Raw genomic sequence first — 27,317 nt, forward strand, 5'->3', positions numbered from 1 at the left:
ATTAAAAGCCTCTCCTGTTGAACATTCTGTTGGCTTTATATTGATTCAGATCATTGGTTCATGTAGCCCAATATTGTTCACACTGGGTGGGATCAGTTCCTCAGGAACACTTCCTCTCTCTCTCCCACACACACACACACACTTACACTTACTTTAAATTCATATATAGTATGTATGCCTTTTAGGGTTTGTTTGACTTAAAAGTAGGAAGAGGGAGCCTGATCTAGATCTTTGAAGACTATACCTATTGTAGAACAATACAGCTTGGAAGGAATGTCTGTGTTGCCATCACTGCCACCCACCCGCCTACCTGACTATTTTGTAGCCCAAACAGTGTCATTGAAGAACAAGAGCGTGAAGCACTTAAGTAAGACTTCTGGCACCCTTAAATTGAAGGGAAGAATGTAGAAAGCACAGTGGGAAGAGAATGAGATGGAGGGACAAATGAATGGAAAGGGGTGAGAGTGGGAGAAGAGGCAGCAGGATGGACAATGGAACTCGGGATGAGAGCAGAAGAATGGGAAAATAAGACACAGAAGGAAGAGGACGTGGCAGCTGGGATAAAGAAGGTTAAGGGATTGGGTTAATAAAAAAAATACTTCTTTTTTAATCCAAGCAACATTTGGGTGTGGCCCTGCTTGTAAAATAAAGTAAACATGAAAACAAAAAAGCATACAGAGAGATATGGAACAAAAAAGCATACAGAGAGATATGGAAAAGCTTTGAATTACTTCAGAGAAAAGGTGTAGAGCAAATGTGCTAGGTGACCTGTTTCCTGATGGCATTATGGGAGGGATCTTCTGAGTTTCCTCAGGACTCCTGTACAATATGCCTCTGAACAAAACCTCAGTTGGATATAGTGAAAGGTTTCTTTTTAAGCATGTAGGCAGACATAGATGGATGATGGTGAATTTGCTGTAAACTGTCCTGAGATGATTGTCATAAAGGACGGCATAGAAGTGTTTTTGATGATGATGATGATGAATATCCTGATAACCAAACAAGGATTTATGGCTCAAAAGCAGCACTTAGTTCTGGAACCAAATTTTGAGTCAGTGGAACCGCTTTAACACTTGTCTAACTGGGCTTGGGTCAGCACTGTCTTTGTAGTAAATGGATTCTCTGGATTTTTTTTGAAGCAGGCATATGTAGGGCATATTACAGTAACCTTATCATAATGTAATCAAGGCATGTTAAGTGTGGTTAGAGCTGCCTTTTCCAGGAAAAGACAAAACTGGAACACCAACCTAAGTTATGCAAAAGCACTCCTAGAGGTGCAGAAAATGCTCCTGGCAAAAGCACAACTGTCACCAGCTGGTTATCCAGAAGAAATGCCAAGTCCCGGAAAACACCTAAGCAAAAGTTGAAAAGAGTTGAGGAACAAGAAGCATAAGAAGTCACTAGAGGAGAAAAGTAAACTTGCTTAGTTGGAGATAAGGTGAGAGAAAAAGAACTGAACACAAACCAAACAGTGGAGAAAGCATGCAAGAAAGCAAATATTGAGCCAAAGTCACTCATGTGCAGGAACTGAGATAATGGGAGTTTGGAACAAAGCTGGGGCTGAGTGGAGAAGGAGCCACTGGAGCAAACAAGGAGGAAGCAGCAAAACTACTTGAAACAGATGGAAAAATAGGAGACAATAGAGAGGAAAGATGGAGGCATTCTTTTAAACAGACCTCCATAAACTGCAGAAACAAGTCCATACAGCCTACCACGATTGTACAGCTATAAATACTCCCAGTGTACCTAAATTGCAACATGTGAATGTGATCTGAAAACCAAAACAAGGTCAAAGAATGTGTGGCCCTCCAGATGTTGTTGTGCTACAATTCCCATCATCACCAGCCAGCATATCCAATGGTGAGGAATGATGGGAGTTGCAGCCTAACAACATTGGGAGGCTGCAGATTCTCTGCCACTGACCAAAAGGGAGAGTGTTTGCCTACCAAGTAAAAATGAAATACATCTAAACTTCAGGTATAATCAGTGGGTCACCAGATTTATTACACATACTACTTTGTCACGTATTATTCTGAATAGAGAAGTTGTTGGTCATAAATGGCTGTTAAGCATTTTTTGCTTCCTAGTGTTAGTATCGCATGTTTTTCGTCGTGGCCTCTGTGCATCACACATATGGGTGCTGTGCCTGCGCAGTGCCTGTGGCTGGAAAGATTTAAAAGCTTAACAGTTTTGGTGGAAACTCCACACCCCTCCCCCACTAAAGTATAAGAAGGCGGAGTGCCCGCCATTTCCTCAGTCTTCTTACGACCTCCGTTCACTGTGCCTTGAGCCTTTTGTCTTTCAGTTTGTACAATATTGTGTATCTTGTTACCTAAACCGCTGTTTTCTCTTAGCTTGTTAAGATCCCAAGTTACTACCCTCCCTGTTAGAAGTTTTCTTCACATTCCCCCATCCCTTTTTCCTGTTCCCCCCCCCAAAGTTTTTTCTCTCCATTCTTACCTTCGCTATCTTCTCCTTTTTCATCCTTGATGACTCAGTGTGTGGGTTTCTGCAAGTGTTCTTAGTGCAGATCTAAAATGTCATCTATTGATCCGCATGACCTGTGTCTTCTTTGTCTTGGAGAAGGACACAGGACCGATAAATGCGGCCACTGCCAGACCTTTATAAAGCAGGTGAGGAAAAATCGAGAGAAACACCTGCTCAAACTCATATGGGATCAAGCCCTGCTCCAGTCTAGCAGGCAAATCCTCTGCGCCTCCCTCTTCTTCAGCTACCCCACCGCCCCACCCATTGGCTGATGGTGCTCCCTTATCGGAGGGTCAATGCTCCTCTACATCTCCACATAAGCAAAAGGAGAAGAGGAAGCACAGTGGATCGGACAAGTCCTCAGGCCACCAGAAGCCTAAGAAGGACAAGGTGGACAAGACAGCGTGCAAATCCAAGAAAGCCAGTCAACCCCGACACTGGGATTCGGGTTCGTCTGTCCCGTCAATCCCAACGGCCGCTTCGATACCGACACCAACCAGACCGGCTCTTCAGCTGGTGATGCAGGTGACTCCATCTGGGTCCCCGTGATGGGTCGCCCCTTCCATCCCGTCTTCGCCTGAACACCAAGAGGCTGCCATGTTGGGATCGATCTCTGATGGAGAGATTAGTGATTCTCCTCCAATGGCGCACTCGTCCACACCGCAGCCATCGCCTGAGGCTTCCCCGAGGGCTCCACCTCAACAGGTGCGATACGAGCAGCGTGCCTCCATCTGTCCCTCTGGAGAATGGGTGCAAGCGGCCCATAGATCAGCTCTTCGTGAACCATGGGACGACTATGCACCCTATGGGTATTACCCCTCGGTACGCGACTGTACCCTCTCTCCAGCCCCGAAGCAACCTCCAGAGCAGCTCAATCCAGGCACCCTTCTTCGCTGGTCGATTCCTCCTCCAGCCCCCCGCCCCATTATCACTCTGATTCGGAGGACTCGGAAGTAGTCTCTACTTCGCCGGACACGGTGATCACCATTCAAGGTCCCAGCTCACCAGAAGAGTCGTACATGACGTTTGGCGAAGTGATGGCGAGACTGATGAGGTTACTGTAGATCGAAGCCCAGCACCACTTCGATCCCAGTACCGATAAGTTCTACAACATCGCCAAAAGCGAACAATCCGCTGCCATCATCTTGCCGCTTATCGGCATGCTTTGTCAGCCGATGATGGAACCATGGAACTTCCCCAGTCAGCCACAGCCGACTTCATGATGCTATGAATCCATGTATCGATTCCGTGAGCAGGATATTCCATTCCTCCTGCGACACCCAAGACCAAACTTGATTGTCATGGAGTCGTCTCAAGGCCGTGAGTTGAGGGAACACATCACTCCTCGTGATAAGAAGGGCGCAAGATTGACAAGTTGGCTCGCCATATTTACGCTGCCACAGGACTCAGCCTCCATATTTCAAACTGTGAGGCGACGCTGGCTCGCTACCAATATTTTCTTATGCAAAAATTGGAAAATATCACAGTGTCACTCCCAGAACCGCAGAGAGACCTGGCCTGGATTTTCACCAAAGAGGCAATGCAGATAGAGGTCCAACAACTCTCCACGGCGAGACACCATGTCAATTGCGACTCCAGGGCCCTTGTTGGTGCTGTAGCCCTCCATCGCCATGCCTGGCTCCGGAACTGCAACTTTCCAGATGAAAAAAAAGCGCTGTATCGAGAACATGCCCTTTGATGGCTCAGGGCTGTTCAACGCCCGGACGGACCACAAGATGAAGATGATTCATGAATTGAGAGTGACAGCTTGTCGGATGGAGGTCCCCAACCAGTCTCGGTGTAAGTGGTCTTGGTCCCATCCGTCATATCAGTATCAACCCTACACACAATTCTCTGGCTGGCAGCAATTCTAGCCTCAGCAGCAGCACTGGAAGCAACCACCACAGCGTTTTCAACAGAGCCGCCGCCAACCAGATTCGGATAAACACCAGTGCTGATGGGCTGAGCAAACCTCTTCTCATCTCCTGAACCCACTCTCCCCTCTTCCTTTTGGGGATCGACTGCAAAGTTGACTTCCCATTTGGGAGTCCATCACATCTGATCAGTGGGTTTCAGAGAGCCAGTGTGGTGTAGTAGTTAAGAGCATGGGATTGGGACTCAGACGACCTGGGTTCTAGTCCCCGCTCAGCCATGGAGCAGACTGGGTGACTTTGGGCCAGTCACAGACTCTCAGCCCAACCTGCCCCACAGGGTTGTTGTTGTGGGAATAAGATGGAGGGGGAGAATGATGTAAGCTGCCTTGAGCCCTTTGTAGGAAAAAGGCAGGATATAAATCGATAAATAAATAAAAAAATCCATCGTACAGCACAGTTACAGAATCGAGTTTAATACCGTATCTCCACCAGGACCGATTCGATTTATACCTCAGTCATCGGTTCTCATAGATGAAGTTCAACAGCTTCTTCGTAAGGGAGCGATCCAACAACTCACATGCTTCGAGAGGTTACACGGCTTCTACTCAAGATATTTCACGGTTGCTAAACGTGACGGTGGTCTTTGTCCAATATTGGACCTAAGTGGCATCAACAAATTCATCAAAACTAAAAAGTTTTGGGTGACTACCCTTCAAAGCATTTTTCCGTTGCTCAAGAGAGAGGATTGGTTCGCTTCTTTGGACTTAAAAGATGCTTATTTTCATATTAGTATCCAGCCGTCTCACAGGCGTCTTCTTCGATTTATGGTCGGTTCCAACCTGTTTGAATATAATGTTTTACCATTTGAACTGGCTACTGCTCCTCGGGTCTTTACTAAATGCATGGCTCCAGTGTGTGCACATCTCCGACTCCAAGGAATTCAAGTGTACCTTACCTGGATGACTGGTTGATTGTCTCCTCATCTAGAGAAGGCCTTCGATTGTCGATTCGGACTACTTGTACCCTCTTGGATGATCTGGGACTGTGTATTAACCATGAGAAATCATGCCTCGTTCCTTCACAGATCATCAATTTCATTGGAGCCCGTCTCAAGTCTACAATAGCGAAAGCCTTCCTTCCACAAGGACGACAAGACAACCTTCGTGCATCCATTCGGTGAATCCACATGGACAGAACTGTTCCAGCACTATCAGTGCAGAAACTCCTCAGTCACATGGCCTCCATGGTCTTGGTAGTCCCACATGTCAGGCTACGAATGAGGCCCCTTCAACTGTGGTTCAATGACCTCTTCCAGCCTCAACGAGACTCGCCTCATCTGCTTCTCTGCCTCCCGACCTCCATTCTCCAGACCCTATCATGGTGCACTATACAAAACAATTTGTCGGCATTCCGTTCCATCCGCCTCACCCAACAGTGACTTTGTTCACCGATACCTCCCTCACCAGGTGCAGAGCCCTGTGTGCCAGCCTCTGTTCTCAGGGCACCTGGGACTATCAAGAGACCACCAAGCACATCAGTTACCTGGAACTGCTGGCATTCTTCAAAGTCCTTCGGTCATTTGAGAACACTCTTCGGGGACAAATTGTTCAGGTTGCCTCCGACAACACTGTAACTGTATTCTATATAAACAAACAGGGCGGAACAAAGTCTGCTTCCCTGGCTTACCTGGCTATGCAACTGTGGGACTGGTGTATCCCGAGGGAAATTACCCTCCTCACCATTCACCTGGTACCGACAATGAGGAGACAGACACACGCAGCAGACAGATGTCGACGACCCACGAATGGGAACTAGATCATCAGACCTGCCATCCCCTCTTTCAGACATGGGGCTTTCCGGACATAAATCTGTTCGCCACTCATACGAACACGGTATGCAGGACATACTACTCCTAAGCAGGCATTGGCCCAGGTTCAAAGGGAGACACTCTAATGATCCCGTGGATGAACACGTTCTTTTACACATTCCCCCTGATACCACTTATTACGAGAACCCTCGCCAAGATCACCTTCAACAACGCTCAGGGAATTCTCATCACTCTCTGGTGGCCCCACCAACCATGGTTCCCTACTTTTCTCTGTCTGTCTGGCAACATCTTTCAGTGATTGCCTCTCATACCTCATCTAATCACTCAGCAGAATGGGGCTGTTCGTCACCCGGATCTTCCTTCACTCAATCTAACAGCCTGGCTCATTCAATGAACCACGGTGCTTCTTCAGCACCGACGGTTTCCGTGGTCCCGACACTGACCCGGCAGTGTCTGGACACTGCGTTCTCCCTTGATACCGATAAATGCTCCATCAGATCCGAGTACTCTACATCCTTATATTCAGTTCCTTCTCCAGTCTGAACTAAGACCTGCGACCTGCTGCTCTTGCGCGGCTAAATGGAGGCGCTTCACGTCTTTTGCCGAAACCAATATCTTTATTGCTCACTCAGCCTCCATTGAAAATATTCTTCAATTTCTCCTGTCGCTGCAGGAGACTGGACTTAAACCCTCATCCATCAAATTTTACACTGCAGCAATTTCTCAGTACTGTGGCCAGGTGTTAGGCTCATTGGTATTTTCTCATATCCTCATTCGTTGATTCCTTAAGGGACTACAAAATCTCCAACCACCAATTAGACCATTTATCCTGACTTGGAGCCTCTCTGTTGTTCTGCAGGCGCTCACCAGACCTCCTTTCAAGCCCTTGGCAACTACTGACTTGCGCCTCTTGTCCTGGAAGACTGCCTTTCTCATCACTATCTTATCGGCTAGAAGGGCCAGCGAGTTCTGTGCACTCCATATAGACCCTCCTTATCTCAATTTCCATAAGGAGAAGGTCATTCTGCGTACCAACCCGGCATTCTTACCAAAAGTTGTGTCACCTTTCCATATCAATCAAGACATTATTTTACCAGCCTTCTTCCCTATTTCATCTACACCGATAGAGCGATCGCTGCACTCTCTTGACGTTTGTCGCTGCCTTGCCTTTTACAGATCTTGCACAGAATCCTTTCGCAAAACTAACCGGCTTTTCATCAAGTATTCAGAACATGACAAGGGATCTCCTATTGGATCCCAAAGACTTTCGAAATGGATTGTACAAACCATCGAACTGGCATATCAACTTGCTAAATTGGACTTACCTGTCATGCTCAGGGGACATTTCACAAGGGCTGTCGTGGCTTCTTCTGCCTTTTCTGCTGACATTCCGATCCAAGACTTATGCAAGGCTGCCACTTGGACTACTCCTTGCACTTTTGCCAGACACTATTGCCTTGATGTGCGTGCCGGACATGATTGCTCCTTTGGTCGGGCAATCCTTTCTTCTGTTCTCCAATGACAACACTGCCCCGCCTCTGGTAAGCTTGCTAGTCACCCATATGTGTGATGCACAGAGGCCACGACGAAGAAAGGCAGGTTGCTCACCTGTAACTGTCATTCTTCGAGTGGCCATCTGTGCATTCACACAACCCACCCGCCAGCCCCACTCGATATCGGTGACTGGGTTTCTATGGTACCGTATTTTCCTTTGTTGGCGGATCCGTAGAAGGGTTCTCTTTATATATAGATTTCGTTGTATATGTATGTTTAGTGTTCAGCAGATCCTCTGCAATACTTAACATTTCCACTTGGGGGCAAACGATCGGTCTCCAGTAGACTGAGGAAATGGCGGGCACTCCGCCTTCTTATACTGTAGTGGGGGAGGGGTGCGGAGTTCCTGCCAAAACCGTTAAGCTTTTAAATCGTTCCAGCCACAGGCACTGCGCAGGCGCAGCACCCATATGTGTGAATGCACAGATGGCCACTCAAAGAACAACAGTTACAGGTGAGCAACCTGCCTGTCTCTTCTCAAAATACTGACACAACATCTTATGTCACTTAATTGTAAAATGCTGAATTTATATATTTTAAATTGAACATCATTTCATTTATTACCTGCATTTCTTCCACATAGTCCAAGATAGCCTGTATGGTTGCCTTCCTCGTCCATTTTATGCTTACAGAAATGGTGTGAGGGAAATCAGTATGAAGATGGTGGCTGTCATAGAGAAGGAATCCAACGTTTTCATGTGACAGTCTGTTGAGATAGATTCTTCAGATGTGGAGGAGGAGACTAAGTTGTGGAGGTGGGCAGTTGCAAGGTAATCTAGTGAACTAGGCAGAGTGTGAGAACCAGCGTGTCCTGGAAAAGCAGGGAGACATTTCATGATCAGGTGGGGAGGAGACTGAAAGGGAGATTGTGAAGATGGCAAGCAAAACAAACCGACTGACTTTCCTACCATTTGTCCTCTAGCAGCTGGAGCTACTCTGGTGGTTTAGTCAGAATCCACCAGAATCTTTCTGAAAGGGAGGGGATGTTTCAGTTTGGATTCAGCTCTTCACATGAGCAGATGTGCTGCTCCCACATATCAAAGAGAAAGTTACCTTGATTTATATTGTTTTGTGACCTGCAGGGTTCTAATAAAGGATGATGCTTCTAAAATTTTGTCTAAGTCTGCTGAAGAGGGGAAAGGTGCTGAGAGACCAGCTCACAACAGCTGTCCCAGGAGAACTCTGAGTTCCATGATGCAGCGGAGTTTCAATTTCTCAAGATTTAGTCTTGATGTACAAACCACTGGAGCAAACTGGCTCTTAATTAGGATACTGAATTTCATGTGTGATAATTCATTTTATGCATCTGCATTCTTCAAAGTCAAAACCTAGGAAGCAGCAGACAGAATGACAAAGAGCAGAGGCTTGGGAAAACTCAACTTGTGAAGAAGATCCTCTCAGATGTTATTATGACTAATTAATTCTCATTTGTTATGTTAATCAAAGGCCAGTTCGCACATGCTTATCCAGCACTTGCTGGCAACAGAATAGTAGGTGAGGATGAGCCATCACAATTTATAATCCTCAGAAATAATTTCTATATCTTCTCAAATTCAGTAGTTTTGATGTGTCAGGTCATCATAAAATAAGTAATGAAGATGTGTCGCAGTGCTCACCAAATTATTATTTTGATCAGTAAACTGAATTTTATGATGGTGACAGGGTCCTGATTCTGTTTTAGGATTAATTATTTCAAACAATCCTTCTAAAGAACATAAAAGTTTGGTCTTTTGAATTATTTTCCAGTTTGGTTTGACTCCCTACTACCAATTACATCATAGTTGGTGTGTCTAAATAGGATCAGAGAAGGGTTTGAATAGGCCATTTAGGCTCCTCATCCAGTGCAAGAATCAAGGTTAAAGTACCCCTGACAGATAGTAGCTTGTTCTCTGCTTGTATGCTTCAAGCAGTAGAGGAACTGCTACCTCCATAGAAGTTGGTTATGTTGCTTGACTGCTTTGGCCTGATTTTCCTGATTTTTCCTGTTTTCCAGTTTTTCCTGGTATCAAATGAAATTTGTCTTTCTGTAACTTTGGTCTGTTATTTCATGTCCTGTTGTCTTAGATGATAAAGAACAGTTTGTGGACTTCAGGTAATTGAAAAGTGTTACCACACCACCCTCTGTGTAACCTATTCTCAGAGCAACATAGGCCCAGTTCCCTCAATCTTTCCACATAGGACTTACTTTCCAGGCACCTGGGAATCCTCGTTACCTTTTTCTCAACCTTTTCCATTTTTTTACAACACATTCTAATTTATCTAACTAGGAAGTTGTGACAAAGGGTTATATGTGTGACAAGCAGAAGAACTGGGGTGGGGGTGGGGTGCATGAACACACTCACAATTATGTTATGAAATACATAATCATGCTTTTCCTACAAAAACATACTTTTGTACTTTCATCATAACATAAATGCATAGCCCTAAGGCTTTCTGGATACTTCTACATGGAGGTCTCCTAGTCCTACAGTCCAAAAGACATGATATAATTATTGTTGTTTCCTTCACACATTTTCTTTGGCAAGAAAAAGATGGAAGGAAGCAGTCTGAAGATGTCAGAGGGTTAGAAATTTTTGGATCCTACCATAAAATTCTGTGAATGAGGTAGCATGTCTACACAATAACACTGGTTTCTCTTCAGATTTTAGAATAGTAATGCCACACTGAATTCTGGTGGAAGTCCAGTAGCACAATACTTTATTCTGCATTTTGGTGGTACCCCAAAACATTTACTGCTTGCAGAAACAGGAGGCAGTCTGGAATATCACTATTCTAAAAAAAAACACGGGACTGATTAGCTGGGACCACCTAAGAAACCATTCCAGAATTTGATCATATTAGTGCTTTGTCATTAAGATGTTAATTAGCCAATGTTGTGACTTTAGTTCTGCCATGTGTGTTTGACTTTACAGAATATGCCAGTGGCACAAACTGTACTTTAATTCTTTGAATATGATTGTAGAGCAGGTCAATTAGATCAAAGCCATATCTTCTTCTATCAGGTAGAATAATACAATAATGCAATCCGGTGCATGTCTACCTGGAGGCAAGATTCACTGTAGTGAATTACTTAGAGGATTGACAAACACAGTTCATAGTTGGTGCAAAACCTGCACAGCTTCATCTTGGATCATTGGTATAAAATTTATTTGAGTGGATATGAATAGAGAGGTGGGTCTTTAAACATTTCAAAGTACCAGAAATCTGAATGTCATCAGATAAAGCTGATGACAGTCTAATATCCACCAAAAAAAAAAAAAAAAAAAAATTAAGGCAGTCTCTGAGATATTTAGGTTTCATACTTGTAAAAGACAAACTGGTATCTTGGATCTGACCTAGAAATAAACTATTAACAACACAAGCTGTTTAAGCAAGAAATGGCATAATTTTATTTATTGATAATAAAAGTTCTGTCCTGCCTTTGATATGGATTATGAAGGTGCTTTACAGTCAAGCCTTAAAATCAAGCCTTGTAATACATTCAGTCAACTCAATAGCAAGCAGTAAGGAGCTGGGCTGTCTTCAGGGGAGGCTCCACATAGAGTCCTTTAAAATAACATAGAAAACTCCAGTGCCTACATGACAATATTTAAGATTGTCTTTACAGCATGCCCAGTCAATGTGGTACTAACACTATTACCACTACCATAAAAAGTATATACAGTGGTTTCAATTGATTGTTAGTTTTGCTTAGTTATAATAAGGGACATGCAGATGCACATACGGTTTCTAGACTGCATTATTGCTTACTTTAAAGTCTGAGTGGCCTGTTCATACAGTGAGAATTATGTTCTTGTTACTCTGTCCATCCTTCATATTTATTTCTAGACCAGCATTCGTCACTGCAGCACGTGAGGCCACTGGTGACACCCACTCGCCTCTAGTGTGGCTCTTCACCTCTTTTTTATTCACTTCCTTTCTGCAGCAATGAACCCTCTCTCAGCAGGGCTGACTAACTTTAGTTCGCTTTAGTAGTGAGCCATTTCTGTGACCTGGACTGCTGGAGGAGGCCTTGCTTGTGGGATGTTAGGAGACCTGTTCACCATCAATATGGTTGCAGCACTGGAGAGAATGCAGGAGCAATCGCTCAGTTTTTGAGGAAGAGGTGATGGCCCAGAAACAGAGAGCAACTTAATTTGCTGGCTTCAGATTATTACTGCACAATGGCTAGAGCTGGAGGGAAATTGTGCAGGTAAGAAAGCAAGCATGGAAGCATATGCTGTGAGATTTTACAGAACTGAGCAGGGCAGAGTACTTGCTCACTCAGTGATAAGAAAAAAGGACTGTCCTCGTCCAAGGGCTAGGTAAGTTCTTGTAAATTCCTGTTGGAATTTGCCTGCCTGCTGACTGAGGTATTGCTTCGATAATGTGGAGGTGGATGAGTAAGGAGAGCCCAAAAATGTTTCCAGCCAAGTCCCAAACAACTGTGCCCACTGATGAGTGGGAGGGTAGAGGCTTCCTATTGCCCAGGAAAGGCCCCAAGTGCCATCCATGGCGGTACTTGGAGCCAGAGGGGTTCCTGCTTGAAAAACATAGCAAAGATAATTGCTTGAGACTTTATCTTCTAAAGACAAGTCAATAGTTATCCAGTGTGTGTTCAATAGAATAGACTTGTAGTTTGTGGTGTAATTGCTATTGGGAGCAGTTGCTTTAATGCACAATATAAAACCATAAGAATTTACACAAAAGGTGGGCTTTTTTCTTTTAGATTCCATTACAGAATCCTGATTTAAAGCAATAGAAGGGCATCCCAAGTTTGTCCTAATTAAAAGAAAATGAATATTTGGCTCTGTTTGGAGAGATGATGTATACATATAAGAAAGGCAATTTCATCTGGGAATCTTGAACCTTAAATGATTTCATCTGGAATGATTTCATCTGAAACAAAAGAGGAAGACTTCCTAATTTTCCTCCCACTTGATAAATTCTTGAGCAGTTATGTTATCCCAGTATTCGTGGCCAAGATTGCTCTGCGTAGCACACGCTCTCCCTCCTGTGCACCTTTCTTTTGAGATAGCAAGAAATACCAGGCTATTTGCGTTCCTGTTTCCATACAGAAGATTTAATATGTTTTGGAAGTACAACAAATCTTCAAGTAAGTTTTCAAAACATGATGCTACGGTTGTAAACGCAAGGAATTTGAAAAGTAATAACAAAAAGTAATCGAATCAAATCCATGGTCTGGGAAGTTGGAACACTGATGAAGTTGAAAAACTTTAGGTGTCTGACCTTTTTACTGCTAGCAAAATGTCAAGTTTTGTTTAAGTGAGATTATACAGGTGTGAATCACAACTGCATGGCATCAGCATCCTACTTAAGTTCCACCTTATTCTTTGTTTCATTTTTCATGTTTCAAGTAGGCTGGTGTATTTTCCTTACAACATTAGAAAGAGAGAAACATGTATCTGGAGAATAATATGGCAATACTTTGACACAGAGAATTGTTGCCATGCCATATTAGTATCCTTCCAGAATTTTGTGGGAATCTTTGGAAGGACAGATGACTGGATTTTGTCAGAGGATTAAGATGATTGCTTTCTCACTGGGTTACAATGCACAGCGTAGCATAGCTGGCTGGGGAATGCTGGGAGTTGTGGTACATTTTTCTGTCTAAAATGCTTAAGACTGTGCCTTTGAGTGCTTAAGAGAACTGTGTCCAAACCAGTTATTGTTCACACCAGCAGGGAAGGGGTTAAGAAACCTTACTGTGTGCTGCAGCTTGTGTAAGGGTGAATGGAGGCAGTGTTGCTGATGTTTCAGTTCTTGATCAATTAAAAATATGGCCTCTGTGAACAATTTAGTTTCTAATTCAGATGGTGAGCTTTTAAGTGGCTACTGTGTGACTCCTATTAGTCTGAATCAACCCTCAGTTTCAGAAGAAACACAAAAGAGGCAATGTGGCATTTTAAATGGGAACACTTGTGCAGGCGTGTTTTATGCTTTTGACTTACCCAGCACATCACATCAATCGTAAGTACGAGACAACATTTAATTAAAAGTGCTCATACTATCATTTGCAGAGCACTCTTGTTGAAGTGGGGGAGACATGATCAGTGGTGGAAGACAGCCACATCCAAAGCCTTTTCAGGCTCACTCCATACAGGGCAGAATTTTAGTGGGTGGATGGGTGGGTGTTAGTTTGCCTGTCTTTTGGTTAAGGTGACCTTTTAATTTTTCCCCCTCCTGTTGCTTCCAGTGAGGAGTAAAATTGCTATGCCTGCTGCAGGGCTCATATAATGTCCTGGCCTTATTGAAGGGATGTCAAAGGAATGATAAAGGGTTGATTCTAATAGTTCCAAGGCCTCCCCAATCTCCGTCCCTCACACACACACACACACACACCCTGCACCCCTCTCCCCACAACATGACTTGTTTGTCTGAATCAGGAGGCTTCCAAAGACAGACCTCTGTCACACTGTCCACCTTTTCAGCAAGAGGTCCACCATTTGTAATATTCCCTGGGACATCCAACCAGGGACCATGGGATTATCATGTATCTGCTTTTTTAAAAAATAATCTTTTATCATCAATTGAAGTCTGTTCTTGCAACTAGAGTAATAATTCTATGGAAAAATATGGATTTGAAAATTTCCTATTTGAAAAATTTATATTCAAAATAGGGTAATTTGTGCCAGATGTTCAGTTTGTGCTGGAAAAATGTCTAGTGCCCCAGCAAGTGATTGAATATTTCCATGGTCAATTAGTAAATGAAACATAAGAAAAAGTGTTCCTCGTTAACTTTAATCCCAGTGCCCCACAAATATTTTACATAAAAAATAAAATATTTGTAGGAAGAATTGTAGAATTACAATTGTAGAATTAAAACATGCTTAGTGTGATTTAAATATTATATTATGTAGATGTTGTAGATGGGACAGAGGTACTGAAAACAGTTGACATGTTTAATGTTAACAATCCAAAGAACTGTGTATACTCTGCCTCTGGTCGCTCATCTGCTCCAGCAGAGTTCAGTTTTCTTCCACCAAGGTTGATTGGATGCCTCCATTTTCTCTGTTCCTGCCTACCAGTTCCATGTAGATTACATATATGATGTATGTATTGTGTCTCATATTTGGTCAGGATAATCACCTGAAAAAATATTATGCTAACCTAGCTGATACTGTAATTGCAGTTGTTCTATTCTGCAAATACTATTGATTTAATAGTAAATTTATGAAAAGGCAATTTTTCCTGTGGAAAATAAAGTTCTGGAATTTTTTTTAAAAATCTAGTTCACATCACTGGAATATAGAAGGACAGTGCTTGTAAAACAGAGGGTAAAGGCGACAGAACATGAATTTTGCTTTCTGCTTTTTTTATGTATTAGAAATATCTTGCATACATGTTGAAGTGAGGCAGGAAATAGCGATCACACCCAGACTGAATGATCTTTATCTGTTTTTGTTGTTCTTCTGGATAGAATAGAACTGTAGGGACATTCTCAGTAGGAGGGATGTTAGAAGAGAGACTTTAGTCAAGTTGAACTAAACTCACTGGAAGCCTCTTTCTGCATGTGCTCAAATAGAATTCCTATGTATGTCTTTAAATGGCAATAATTTAAAATCACCAACATCTAAATAGCCCCTACCTCTGCTATTCATTCGTGAAAGCATTCTCAGAATGTGGTAGATCTAATGAATAGCAGTTCAGGAAATCTGTGCCAAGGCCCTAGCAGCCCTTCCTTATTTTAGAAATCAAGATGTTAACCATGTGTTTGGTAAACAAAAGATATACAAACTCCTCTGCATGGTTTTGTTGCAGACTGTACTGAACATGAGAAGAAAAGGTCTTACTGTGCCTGCAGCTGTTGCTTTCTTTTCTTTTTTTCTTTTTCGTGGTCCCATTTCAGCTGTCTGTGTGGCCCTCACTTCAGCTGTTTATTTAAAATGAGCCAAAAAGCACTTTTCTAAAGATGATTTATTAGTTGACAAAACAGAGGAGCCTGCAGTGGAAAAAAGTTTAGGGGACTGGTGATACTTTGCATTCAGGCATGTGCATTCTTTCAAAAGAAATCATAGAGTTTGTACAGCTAGAAGGAGTTGAAAGGAGTTCTAGGCATCCCTTACAAATAGGTCCCAATTCCCCAAATTCAAGGATTCTTTAGATGAGTAGCCTGCATCCTTTCCATTAACCTACATTACAAATGGAGAAGAGTGGGACCAAACAAGGTGCAACATACCTGAACTATCTTTGCAGACCGAGGAGCATAAGTAAAATAAACACAGACGGTTAAAGTAAACACTCTTTTGGGAAGTTTAGGGCACTGAAGCTGCATCTTTCTCCCCTGGAAAGCTTGCCTACCCCCTTACCAACATCTAAAATGTCCCTCTTGTGTACACTGCAGGTATAAGGACCTTACTAGATGAGACTCCTTTGCCTGGTGCCCAATAGCTGGCTATTTAAATGGGGACACAAGTATCCTTGGACAGCACTGGTGCACTGCACTGTGGATGCATGCCCTTCACTGGCGTGTGTATCAAACTCTCTCAGGTTATTAATGCATTGCTTCATAGCTCATAGGATTGATCACCTTGTCAATATACAAATGCTGTATTGGTAAAAGCTACTTTTGTGCAGATTCCTGAAACTTGAGTGAGAGTGGGAGAAATTAAATTCTCTTTGTGAGGAATAAGGGAATGTCATCAGTGATAGGTGACAAATCTGGGTTCATTTGCATTGAAAAGGATGTCAAAGAGAGGGCTAGAGGAGACCCATTCTGGACAACTTAGAGCAGCCTTGCCCAGCCTGCAGCCCTCCAGATGTGTTGGACTGCAAAGGCCACCATGCAGAGCCAGTGGTCCTCCAGATTGGGAATGATGGGATTTGTAGTTCAAAACATCTGGAGGACACCAGGCCAGGGATGGGCTGCCTTAAGCAGCTCTATCAGAGAAGGGGGAAACGGTCAGTGTATAAAGAGGTTTCTTCCTTTATTTTTGTTATGCTTAGCAAAACATTTGCTTGTTTTTGCGCCGTACAAATCTGAGACATGGTCATCAACCTTAAAAACTGAAAACCATTGAAAGGAAACAGTACAAAGAATAATACGGAGTAACTCAGTTTACATTGGATAAGCTATCTGGCACATTCTTAATCCTAGGCATTAGTGACTTCATGCAGTTTCTGCCATTTCTGAGTTCTTTCTGAATGAGATACTATTGAATGTTTTCCAAAGTTCCTCCTAGTCCGATATGAATTGGATTGTTAATTAAATTGATAACCAGGGAAGGTGTGCTACATTCCTTCAAGATTAACTAAACAAAGTCCTTGTATTATTTATAAACAGAAACTCTCTTTCCATAATAACCGCTGCTAGTATTAATGTAATGAAATAGACACGACTGACACGGATAGTCATAAAAAGACATGTGATTTTGAGTGAAAGGGAAAGTACATTCTCTTAATTCAGAGGGTTGCTGTCATGAACATGGCAAGTTGCTATAATGTACTGAAACACTCATAAGAAATGTAATAAAATAAGAAGCTCTGCCATGAAGCGTGTAAAGTCATGGCATGGATTATGAGCTGGTTGAAACAGTCATAATAATTAGTTGGCTTTCATCACAACATAAGGCTAGCAGATGATATTTTCCAGAGTGAGTGTTATTTTAGTCCGCTGCAGCAAAAGTAATGGTCTTGTGGCCCTTTCAAGACTACCATATTTATCAGGCATCAGCTTGTGTGGACTACAGTGGCTACCCAAACATGGCTGCCCCTGTAGAACTTTTTGGGTTAGGTTTGCATGATCATTTCCAGCCATGGTGGAATAAGATTATAATTGAATAAGACACCCCCTGCTCAGGAGTGATGTGAAATTAGTTGTTAGGTGAGGTTAACAAACCACCCAGTACCTGTGGGCACATGCCATGAATCGCAGTGTCTTACTTAAGGTACTGTGGCAGAACTTGGTTGTGTCAACTGGATAACTGTGATTAAAGGCTCCAGATTTAGCTGAATGAAGTGGCTAAGTATCAGTTCATGCAAATAAAATGGATTATACTCTACAACAGTTTATGCCATAATGAATTTGTTCCTCTTTAAGGTACCACAAAATTATTTATTGTTTTGCTTCAGCATAGCTTGTGGTGCAATCAAAGTTAGCTAACTGTTTGAGTTGTTTCTGCTAGTTCATAATCCATGGTATGACTTCATATTCTTCACTGTTATTTTCTACAGTATCTCTCTTAGATGTTTTAGATCATATTTTGGGGTTCAGTTCTGGAATTGGATTTAGTACCATTAGGTGGCAGTGCTGTATTCACTGACTTGAGAGCATGTCCATTGAATCCAGTAGGATATGTGCAGTGACAGCTGATGGATTGTCGCATTTGTTTGAAAAGTTACATTGAATTTTTGAATAGTATAGATGGCACCAAATACAAATTATCCTGTTACTTTTAGGGGAAGAGTACCATTGGTTGTTTTTATCAACTCTAAGGCAGAAAAGTTATAACAGGATTGGCTATCTACCTAAATGTTTTGGAGTGGAGCTGTGATGATCTGATTCCAGGCATTTGCTCTGACATGAAGTTCCACTTTTTAATATTATTATTACATTTCTATACTGCCCGTAGTTCCGTAGTTGAAGCTGTCTCGGTGGTTCACAACATTAAGTCACCCATCCAGATTTCAATCAGAGCTGACCCTTCTTAGCTTCCAAGATTGGGCAGGTTCAGGCACTTCAGGCTATACAGAAGCTAGCCATCCCCAAGTTTTGAAGAATCCATACTTACAAACAAGCTGCCATAAAGCTTTTTAATTAAAAATACTGCAGAAAATCATCATGATCATAGAGAGATGGAAGCAAAGGAGAAAGAGGGAGCGCTCCGGAGCATGTGTGGTTTTTCCACTTTTATGGGGACCCTGTGCACCTAACCCCCTCAAATGTGGATGGTTGACTATATGTGATCTGATCTACATACAACTTCGACTTAAAGAAAAATTCCATTTTCTCAAGAGCAAAACTTGTTCACAACCTGGGTACTGTCTATATAGCACACATTCCCTCTCCCTCTATGTACTATTTGTAAAGCTATTTATCCTCTTGCAAAGAAATAGATAAACAAAAAGAAGACATGGCTTCTGAAAACAAATGAACAAACATAATTTCCAGCAGAGTGTCCCTATTGCATCACTCTGCAGAACTGAACAATATGGCACCCGGTTGCCTCACCATAAGATCACTCCTGTTGTGCTGTGCCTCAGCTCGGCCACAGCTGTTGCAGTGTGCTTTTTGAAACCACCCAGTTGCAGCAGAAATAATGAGCATGTGAAGACTGGCTAAGGCCCCTCAATGCACATATGCATTTGGCCAGTGATTGCTGGCTGCAGGTACTGCCAGCACTGGGCACTAAACTCCCAATGCCTTTTGGTACCTACAAAGCCTCCGCTGATAAGTACTGAGTCATACTGAAGACTCTGAACCCGGAAATTGTAATGTGTAAGCTAGCCTTCCACTGATACTTGTTCCTGGCTCAGATTTCAGGTACATTGTTTATATCACTGTACTGTCACTTGATAAATGATTCATGCTTTTATTATTTTTCCTTTCAGCATACAGGTGTAAAATAAATATGATCTTTGCTTTCTGTGGAAAATTTCATTGCCTTCAATGGATGCACATTGCAGAGTTATTCTTTGTTCTGCTGCTTATTCTTCCCCATGTCCCACCCAAAACAATTTCAGTAGCTGTGTAAATGTTTTTGTTCTGATCTAGCAACTACTTCCCGACCACCTTTTTTGAAAACGTTAATTGCTTTGCTTCCTAAGCAAAAGTTCCTATTAAACTCTTCACCTCCTTTACAGCATGGGCGAAGTCAAAAGAGACTATTATTACAGTTCCTTCCTTCCAGTGTATTACTGAAATTGGACATGCTGAGAGGATTCGCTGTTTTGGCAACTGATACGTTATCTTTTGGTTCTTGTTATTTATAGAGGGCGTGTTTGCACCACATGCCCATCAGTCTGCCTGACAATAATGCTGCTGCCTTTTAATTTCTGCCAGAAGTCAAGTTGTGAACTGAACTAGGTTTTTGCTTACCATCTTTAAATGTTTCCGGAGCTTGGGGCATTTTATTAAGAAAACATACCAAACATCTCCCTGATAGAGCTTTACATTTAGCAAACCAATAGAGCCTTAGCAGGCACCCCACACTAAATCACCCCCTTTTGCACTTTTCTGAATTGTTAGGACCATCCATTCACCAAGCTATTTATAATAGTTTATTCTTTTTATTTCACTAGATTTATATCCCACCATTTTCCTCTTGAGAGGAACCTAAGGTGGCTTACATAGCTCCATTTTATCCTCACAACAACAACCCTATGAGGTAGGTTATGCTGAGTAGGAGTGACTGGCCCAAGGTCACTCAGTGAGCTTCAGAATGAAGTGGGAACTTGAACTTTCCCTAGTCTTAATCTAGCACTCTAACTAGTGAGAGCAAGTATGGTTAGTGGTTAGAGCACTGGACTGGGACTTGAGAGATCTGGGTTCTAGTCCCCACCTAACCATGAAGCTCAGTTGGGTGACTTTTGATCAGTCACTTACTTTCAGCCTAACCTACCTTAGTCGGGGTTTGGTTAGAAGGATAAAATGGAAGGGAGAAAAACTTTGTAAGCCTCCTTGCAGTAGGAAGAAAGGCAGGATATAAATGTAGCATTATTCCTATTATTTTTATCATCATCATCATCATCATTTACTGCCCAAGTAACAAGGCATGGATTACAATAAAAAGTTCTAAACAACAATAAAATAACAATTACTATTATATGTTACATTGTAAGTTTGATTTTAGTGTGCTATTTTTTTCTGTTGCTTGCTGCTGATTTAATTTTTGTCCTTTTCATGTGCTGCTGCTGTTGTTTTGAAATACTGATTATAAGCCATCCTGGAAACTGTTGAGCTTGATAAAATACTCTGTTCAAGGCACAGAATAACTTTTTGACTGAGCAATGTCCACAAAATGTATGAATCTAATAGTGCGAGCCTATACATAGCTTAGAAGTACATCCCATTGATTTCAGTGGGGTTTACTGCCAGATAAATGTGTGTAGGATTGCAGATTAAGTCGCTTTTGCATCATTAACATGGACAGCAGCCACTGGTGTGCAATATTCAAGCAGAAGTCTGAATAGATGGGTGTGTGCAGAGTTTCTGTGAAGCTTGTAAAACCTTTGACAAACAACTGCTAATTTGGATGGTGTGGAACTGATACTGTAAGTACAGCATTGCCACAGGAGATTAATAACCCTGCTGAGGTTAAAAGACTGGAAAACATCCAGCAGACTTCATTTGACAAGCCCATGTTAGAACTATTAGATACTGATTTAGATCTTTGTTTAAAAAAAAAAAAAAACTTGGATCGTTCTCAGAAGCTGTGGGGGTAGATTTAAAGCCTTTCCCTCTTCAGTGCTAACATCCTCTCACCACTTCTTCTTTTCTCTCTGTTAGGTATGTGATGTCAAACAAGTAGGCAGTCCTCTGTCGCCTCCCCCGCACTGTTGAAACATCATGTGCCAGTATGAATATTAACACAGACGTGCACACATCCGTGCTCTGCAACCAAAGAAGAGAAGAAGAGAAACTAAGCGTTTGGCATCAGTGAATGGACTGCTTGCAAAACTCGGTCTAACTTCTGTGGAGAATAATTCCTGTTTCTGCTGTTGAAAAAGAGCTGAACGGATACCAGATCTCCTCCTTTCCCCTATTTAAACTGGTATCTTCCTTTTTTGCTTTGGATTTTAGGCTTTGAGCTGCAGTGGACCCAAGCGCTGGACACCAATATGTGTCATGTCATTGTCACTTGCCGCTCAATGCTGTGGACCCTCCTGAGTATCGTTGTGGCATTTGCAGAGCTCATAGCCTTCATGAGTGCTGACTGGCTGATCGGCAAGGCAAAGCCTGGGCGCTCTGAGGACATGGACAACAGGACAGGAAGGTCACAGGAACCCTATCGTCCAACTCTGGGGATCTATGGGCGGTGTATCAGACTCCCGCACGTTCAGTCTTCCTTGCCAGACACACTTTGTGGCCCTTATGCAGAGAACTTCCAGGAAATTGCCAGTGGTTTCTGGCAGGCCACTGCTATTTTTCTTGCCATGGGGATCCTGATCCTTTGTGCTGTCGCTTTTGTATCTGTTTTCACCATGTGTGTACAGAGTATTATGAAGAAAAGTATTTTTAATGTTTGTGGGCTGCTACAAGGAATTGCAGGTAGGTGTGTGGAGCAGAGACTGAAGCACCTTTGAGACGCTTGCAATACATATGTGGAAAAGAGGCATTCCCGCTAAGATTTTCCTTTCTAGATAGTTTTCTTCTATTCTAATGAGATACCTCCAAGTAAAGAAACAGATAATCTGAATCTTCCTAGGATCAAAGAACCTCCAGATAGATCAGTGGGACAATGATTGAGGGCAAGTGTTCCACGATTGTTCGGGATCCCCCAGGAAGGGAGACTAAAGGGGAAAAAATCATTGGAGGAAACAGGACATTTTCAGTCCTGGGGCCCATATGCTGAAATGCAGGACCACCTACTTTAATATGTTTTTAAGTTGTCTGTCTGACTCTGATTTTTCCTTTTCTCTCTGGGGTGGTTCAGATGTAATGTCAAAGTGGGTTTTGGTGTGAAGTTAGCAGGCCTTTAAGGACCTCCTTATGTGCTCCTCCACCAGGTTTTATTTATTTATTACATTTGTATGCTGCCCCATAGCCCAGGGGCTGCTGGGCGGCTTGCAATGAAGATAAAAGCAATTAGCATAACTTAGTAAAACCATCAAACAGATACCACTTTCTGCTTCCCTACTTCAAGGTAAAATCAGGATTTGCTGTTATTACCTGAATCAGTATATCAGCCTTACCCAACTGGTGTCTTCCAGATGTACCAGTCAGCACAGACAATGGTCCATAAGCCCAAAACATCTGGAGAGCTTCATATTGTGGAAAGCTGCAATAAACTGGTTTATATTTGAGAACCAAGTTTTATGTTAGTTTCAAAAGCTTGGTTCAGGGATAAGTATTAATTATACTTTGCTGATTTGGGGGAAAAATGGTTTCCTGAAGCCAAGAAAATAAGGAATCATGGTGGCAGTGGAGGAGGAGGGAGCCAGCAAGCCTGCATTTAAAGCAGGATGCAGAATCTTGGGCTCTGGGAACAAATCCAGCTTTTCTGGAGTTTCCAGCTGGCCTTCTGGAGTTCCCTGATGGCCATGCTCTTTTCTTCTGTTCCCACCGCATTTTTCCCAGTTGACCACCAATCATTTAATCATTTCCTGACTTTTCTGCAGCTTTTCCACCATTCTGAAAAGTTAAAAAGGTTCTTCAAAGGTTTAGCCACCAGTAGTATGAACTTTAAACTAAAGCAAGCTGGTATGTTTTTGTATTTTGGCCTTGCCCACCACTGAAATGTAGGCTAAGAGGGCTTACCTGACATGGAATTCAACCTTTGGACTGAAAAAGCTTTGACAACCTTGCTTTAAAAGCTCGTTCACACAGTGATAAAGCATGATGTGGCATATATGGAGCAGTAAGCAGGGTTCTGACTCTCCCTTATCACATCTTTGCCCTTCTCCTAAGACAATCCTGAAAAGAAAGAAGAAACTGCAGTGATGTTCCAATCCCCACACTGCTTCTAGATTCCAACACTTCTGGGTGTCTACTGGCTTTACAAACACACTGCCATTAATATGAATAGTATCCACTGAACGTTTGGCTTTTGTTAGATGGAAAACAACGACCCATTTTTAAAGCATTGAGTTCCTTGCAAATTACTTCATGGCTAGAGTATTAGTAATCTTGAGATGACTCCTTATGGAGTTCACTGATGCTGTCAGGATTTCATTACTGTATATGGATTGCTGTTGCTAGTGTTCTTGCTGATGATGGTCCACAGCTATGATGCATAATCTTCTTCTCTTGCAAATTGCTTAAGCAAATGGTTCAAGTAATTTCTCAGCATGGCTGAAAGGACATAGTGCAATAAAAGGACTGAAGTTCAATTAATAGTGGGCTAGTTAACTGAGATCATGAAATCTGTCCTGACAAGATCTGTTTTTCACGGTTGCTCTATAAAGGGCAAATATTTTTCAAACTAATTGTGGGTTTTGTTTTAATGTGTGGCTGGAGCATGGGAGACTTTTTCCCTAAATTTGATCATTTTATAATTCTGCGAGCAGCCAAAGCTGTAAGTGCTTTCAAGCTTTCAGGACCCCCTTGATTAATTGGAAGCAAGTTCCATTGAGTGCAGAGTAGTTACTCCCTAATAAGTGTGGGATTACAAACCAGGTTATCTTCAAAAATGTGCAGAAATTGTTGTGAGTAATGCTTTATGTGTTCCTAGAATTTGTCAGGGTGAAGAGGAACACTATATGCCAGTTGCTGAATTTCTCTGCAATTTGTCAAGGCTGTGACTTAAATGATCTGTAAATTGAGGCTTACAGAATTGGCTTCTGTTCTTCTAAGGTTATATTCCAAGGGATTTATCTGCATAAACATGCCTGCCTGCCAGGTCACTGTGAGCCCATCCTTATCTTGGTCCAAGGAGCTTTTTAGTCTGCCTGCAAATAATTTGTCTCCTGATTAGAAAGTTCCTCTTGGAATTCCTGTTGTCTTCCAATGTTCAGAGTTTGTTTCTTCTGGGGAAGCAGCAGTCTTCATTTTGTAAACATGTGGAATGAGATTGTTCAGGAAAAACACATAATTGGCTTCAAAAGACCTAAGAGCAATGGAACCATATCATTAGATCAGTAAATGGTACTTAACAAACAAAAGAGACTGGACAGGCAGTTGTTATAAGCATCTTTTGGGGAGTACATAAGCTATTTTTAAGAAGGCCATGAATCACTTGGAAAATCTGATGTAAGCAATTTTGTTCTTAAAATAAGAAATAGGGAATTAATTTTAAATGCATTGATTGTAATAATAGCTTCCTCTTTTCAGTGAGTAAATTTTAGCAGTATGTATATCATGCCATTGTTTCCTGTCTCCAGGTATACTTAGGCTTTTAGTAGGCTTATCACTAGAGATGCATGTGGAAGAAAAATAGAGGGCTTGCAAGTGAGTGAATTTACATCTTGTGGCTAAGATCTGTGAACACCAACTGCACTTAGATGTCACATCCAAGGACTCTTTCACTGTGTTGACAGAATGAGAGAAGTCATGGTGGTTTAACATCTTATCTTGAACCCAGCACTCTTCCCTTTGGGTGGTTTGTAAGCCACTCCAACAGCCATGGCTGGTTGCACAGTTTAATAGTTTCACTTTGGCTTACTGTGTTGTGCAGATCCAGGCAACAAAACAAGTCATGGTTGGACTGAAAAACCGGAGAGCCTTTGTCAAGTGTGGCAGAAAGTTGCTTCTCTATCCAGGGGACTAGTGGCTTGCTACCTTCTCAGGCACCACAAAGTTGCCCTTGGGAACAGCTGGGAAAGCCTTCTCTCCTCACTGCATCCGGAATAGTTCAGCAGTGAGCTTTTCTTGTGCTTTGTTTTCTTAAGATCATAAAAGCTGTGGCTAAAGGTTGCTTTCCAAACCTGCTTTGGGCATCCAGGAAGTGAATCCCCAAGGATGCGCACTGGAGGAGGCACAGATCCCTTGATGAGCCTGATTGAGCACAGAGGAATTTTAACCACAACACGAAGTTAAAACTCCCACAAGATTGTGCAAATCCGGTCTTCATCTGTTCAAAAGTATGAGGAATTGGTTGAGGTGGATGATGCTGTTGAATCATACGTGGAAAATGAGGGAGCACTTGCAGATAAAGTAACCATGTCCCCTGAGAAATTCAGTGAGTGATGTCTGTAGCATTATGTTTCTTTCTGTCACTTTTCCAAGAGCCCTTTCATACACACTCTCTGTGTGACATGGGACATGTCAGTCCATGGCCACTTCTTCCCCAACCCCACCCACTGTGTGTAGAGGGAAATGTTAATACCTGTGATCAGCATATGACTGAAGGTAAGTGCTTTTCCGTGCTCAATACTAGAAAAGACTTGCAGAGTGGAGATACAGTCTTTTCCCTGTGGGAGAGCAGGAGCAGAAATGTAGCTGCTGGATTATTTAGTCTCACTCCTTTTGAGCCTTGTCCTACTTCAGACTGAGCTTTGCCCACCAGAGGTCCCTCCTACTTACTTGTGTGTAGACATGATGTCTCTTAAGTAGATATGCAGAGTCATTGTGGTTGAGATACTATTTGAAAGTGCTGCTGAGGGATTCACGCCTGCTTACTACTGAGGCTTGTCCTGAGTATTTGTGAGTAGCTGTGTTGCTCATGCTTACTTCTGAGCAAACATGCTTCCTGCTGCAAGATCAATAACAATGGAATTTGAGGCGAATTGGTTTTTTAGTCTTGCCCACTGGAACATAGCCCCAAGAGTTTCTCCAAAATGGAATCAGGTCATCGGGTGAGAAAAGGCTCCTCAAACCTGAGTGAGTGGTTGAGAATGTTCCAGATGGAGGAATCCTGACACTACCAGTCTTAAGACATTATGTAGCTATTCCTTATGTTCCTCCTTAATGGATATTCTGTGGAAATAAAAATTTCTGAAGCAGCAGTAGGAAAACACAAGAAGTTTAAAACATTGGAAGACATTATCTTGGCCTCCCACTGAATTCCATGAATATGGCAGGACAATTTCACCTTAAAAGTCTTGGCTGGATGCATCTCATGTTCCCCCTTTTTCCTCCTGCTCCCTTTCACCCCCATTTCTGTTAGTATCAGATTTTTGAAATGCTATGCCTGAAACTGGTGACACTCTTCATCTGGGTGCAAAGCTTCGGAAGGCCTAGGTGGATGGGGATGGGCCATGGACAGCCCTTGAATAGAGGAGTGTAGTATTTTATACACAGGCATACACTCACTTTCTAAAAATGGAAGGTAATGGGGCCAACACAAAAAGTAGGGCTGGGGAAGCCTGGATTCCCTACATATTTGAAAGATAGCAGTGGAGATGCGGGGAGAGAATTACAGGGACTACAATGAGAGTAGGGGAAGGTTAGTAATTTGTAGCTTTGTTGAGGCTAGCTTGCAGCTTTTCAATAGAAGCCTGTAGTAATACTTTAAAAAGAATCTGTTACAAAGAAACCAAAGCAGAACATAGATATGAAGTTATCTAAACTGTAGGAGAACAGCCAACAAGCCTCAGCTTATTTTGTCATCTGGGTGAAATCCAGGGTAATGTACAAAGGCATGAATAAAAAATAATCACACGATATAGATACAATATGATAGCACATCAGCAATTTGTTCCAATAAAAGATAAAATACTAAAAAACAACATTAACCATTTTAAATGCTTTGAAGAATAAGGAATTCTTAACCTGGAACCAAAACTAATGTAGCATCACAGTGTAATATTTCTTTTAGGAGAACATTCCAGAGTCGCTCAGGGTTCCTGGCTGTGGTGAGCATTATAATCTCATTCAGCTGAACATGGTTACCGTTCTGTATAGCCTAAAGTGCCAGATCCTGCCTAATCTTGGAAGCTAAGCAGGGTTGAAGTCTGGTTGAAATCTGGATGGGTGACTTAATATTGTGAACTTCCCAGATCGCTTCAGCTATGGGTGGTATAGAAATAATCACAAT

The 27,317-nt window shown here is 42.3% G+C and overlaps 1 protein-coding gene across 1 annotated transcript in view; it reads left to right on the forward strand.

Moving 5' to 3' along the window:
* LHFPL2 (LHFPL tetraspan subfamily member 2) overlaps positions 1-27,317 on the forward strand; it is a 75,039-nt gene that overhangs the window by 23,507 nt on the left and 24,215 nt on the right. Inside the window, exon 2 of the mRNA XM_044446375.1 lies at positions 21,191-21,952. Within this exon, the coding sequence (XP_044302310.1) occupies positions 21,523-21,952 (430 nt within the window). The 5' untranslated portion in view covers positions 21,191-21,522. The remainder of the gene's footprint in view (positions 1-21,190; positions 21,953-27,317) is intronic.

The sequence above is a fragment of the Varanus komodoensis genome, unplaced genomic scaffold (assembly GCF_004798865.1).
Source record: "Varanus komodoensis strain SLA01 unplaced genomic scaffold, ASM479886v1 scaffold5, whole genome shotgun sequence".
NCBI lineage: Eukaryota > Metazoa > Chordata > Lepidosauria > Squamata > Varanidae > Varanus > Varanus komodoensis.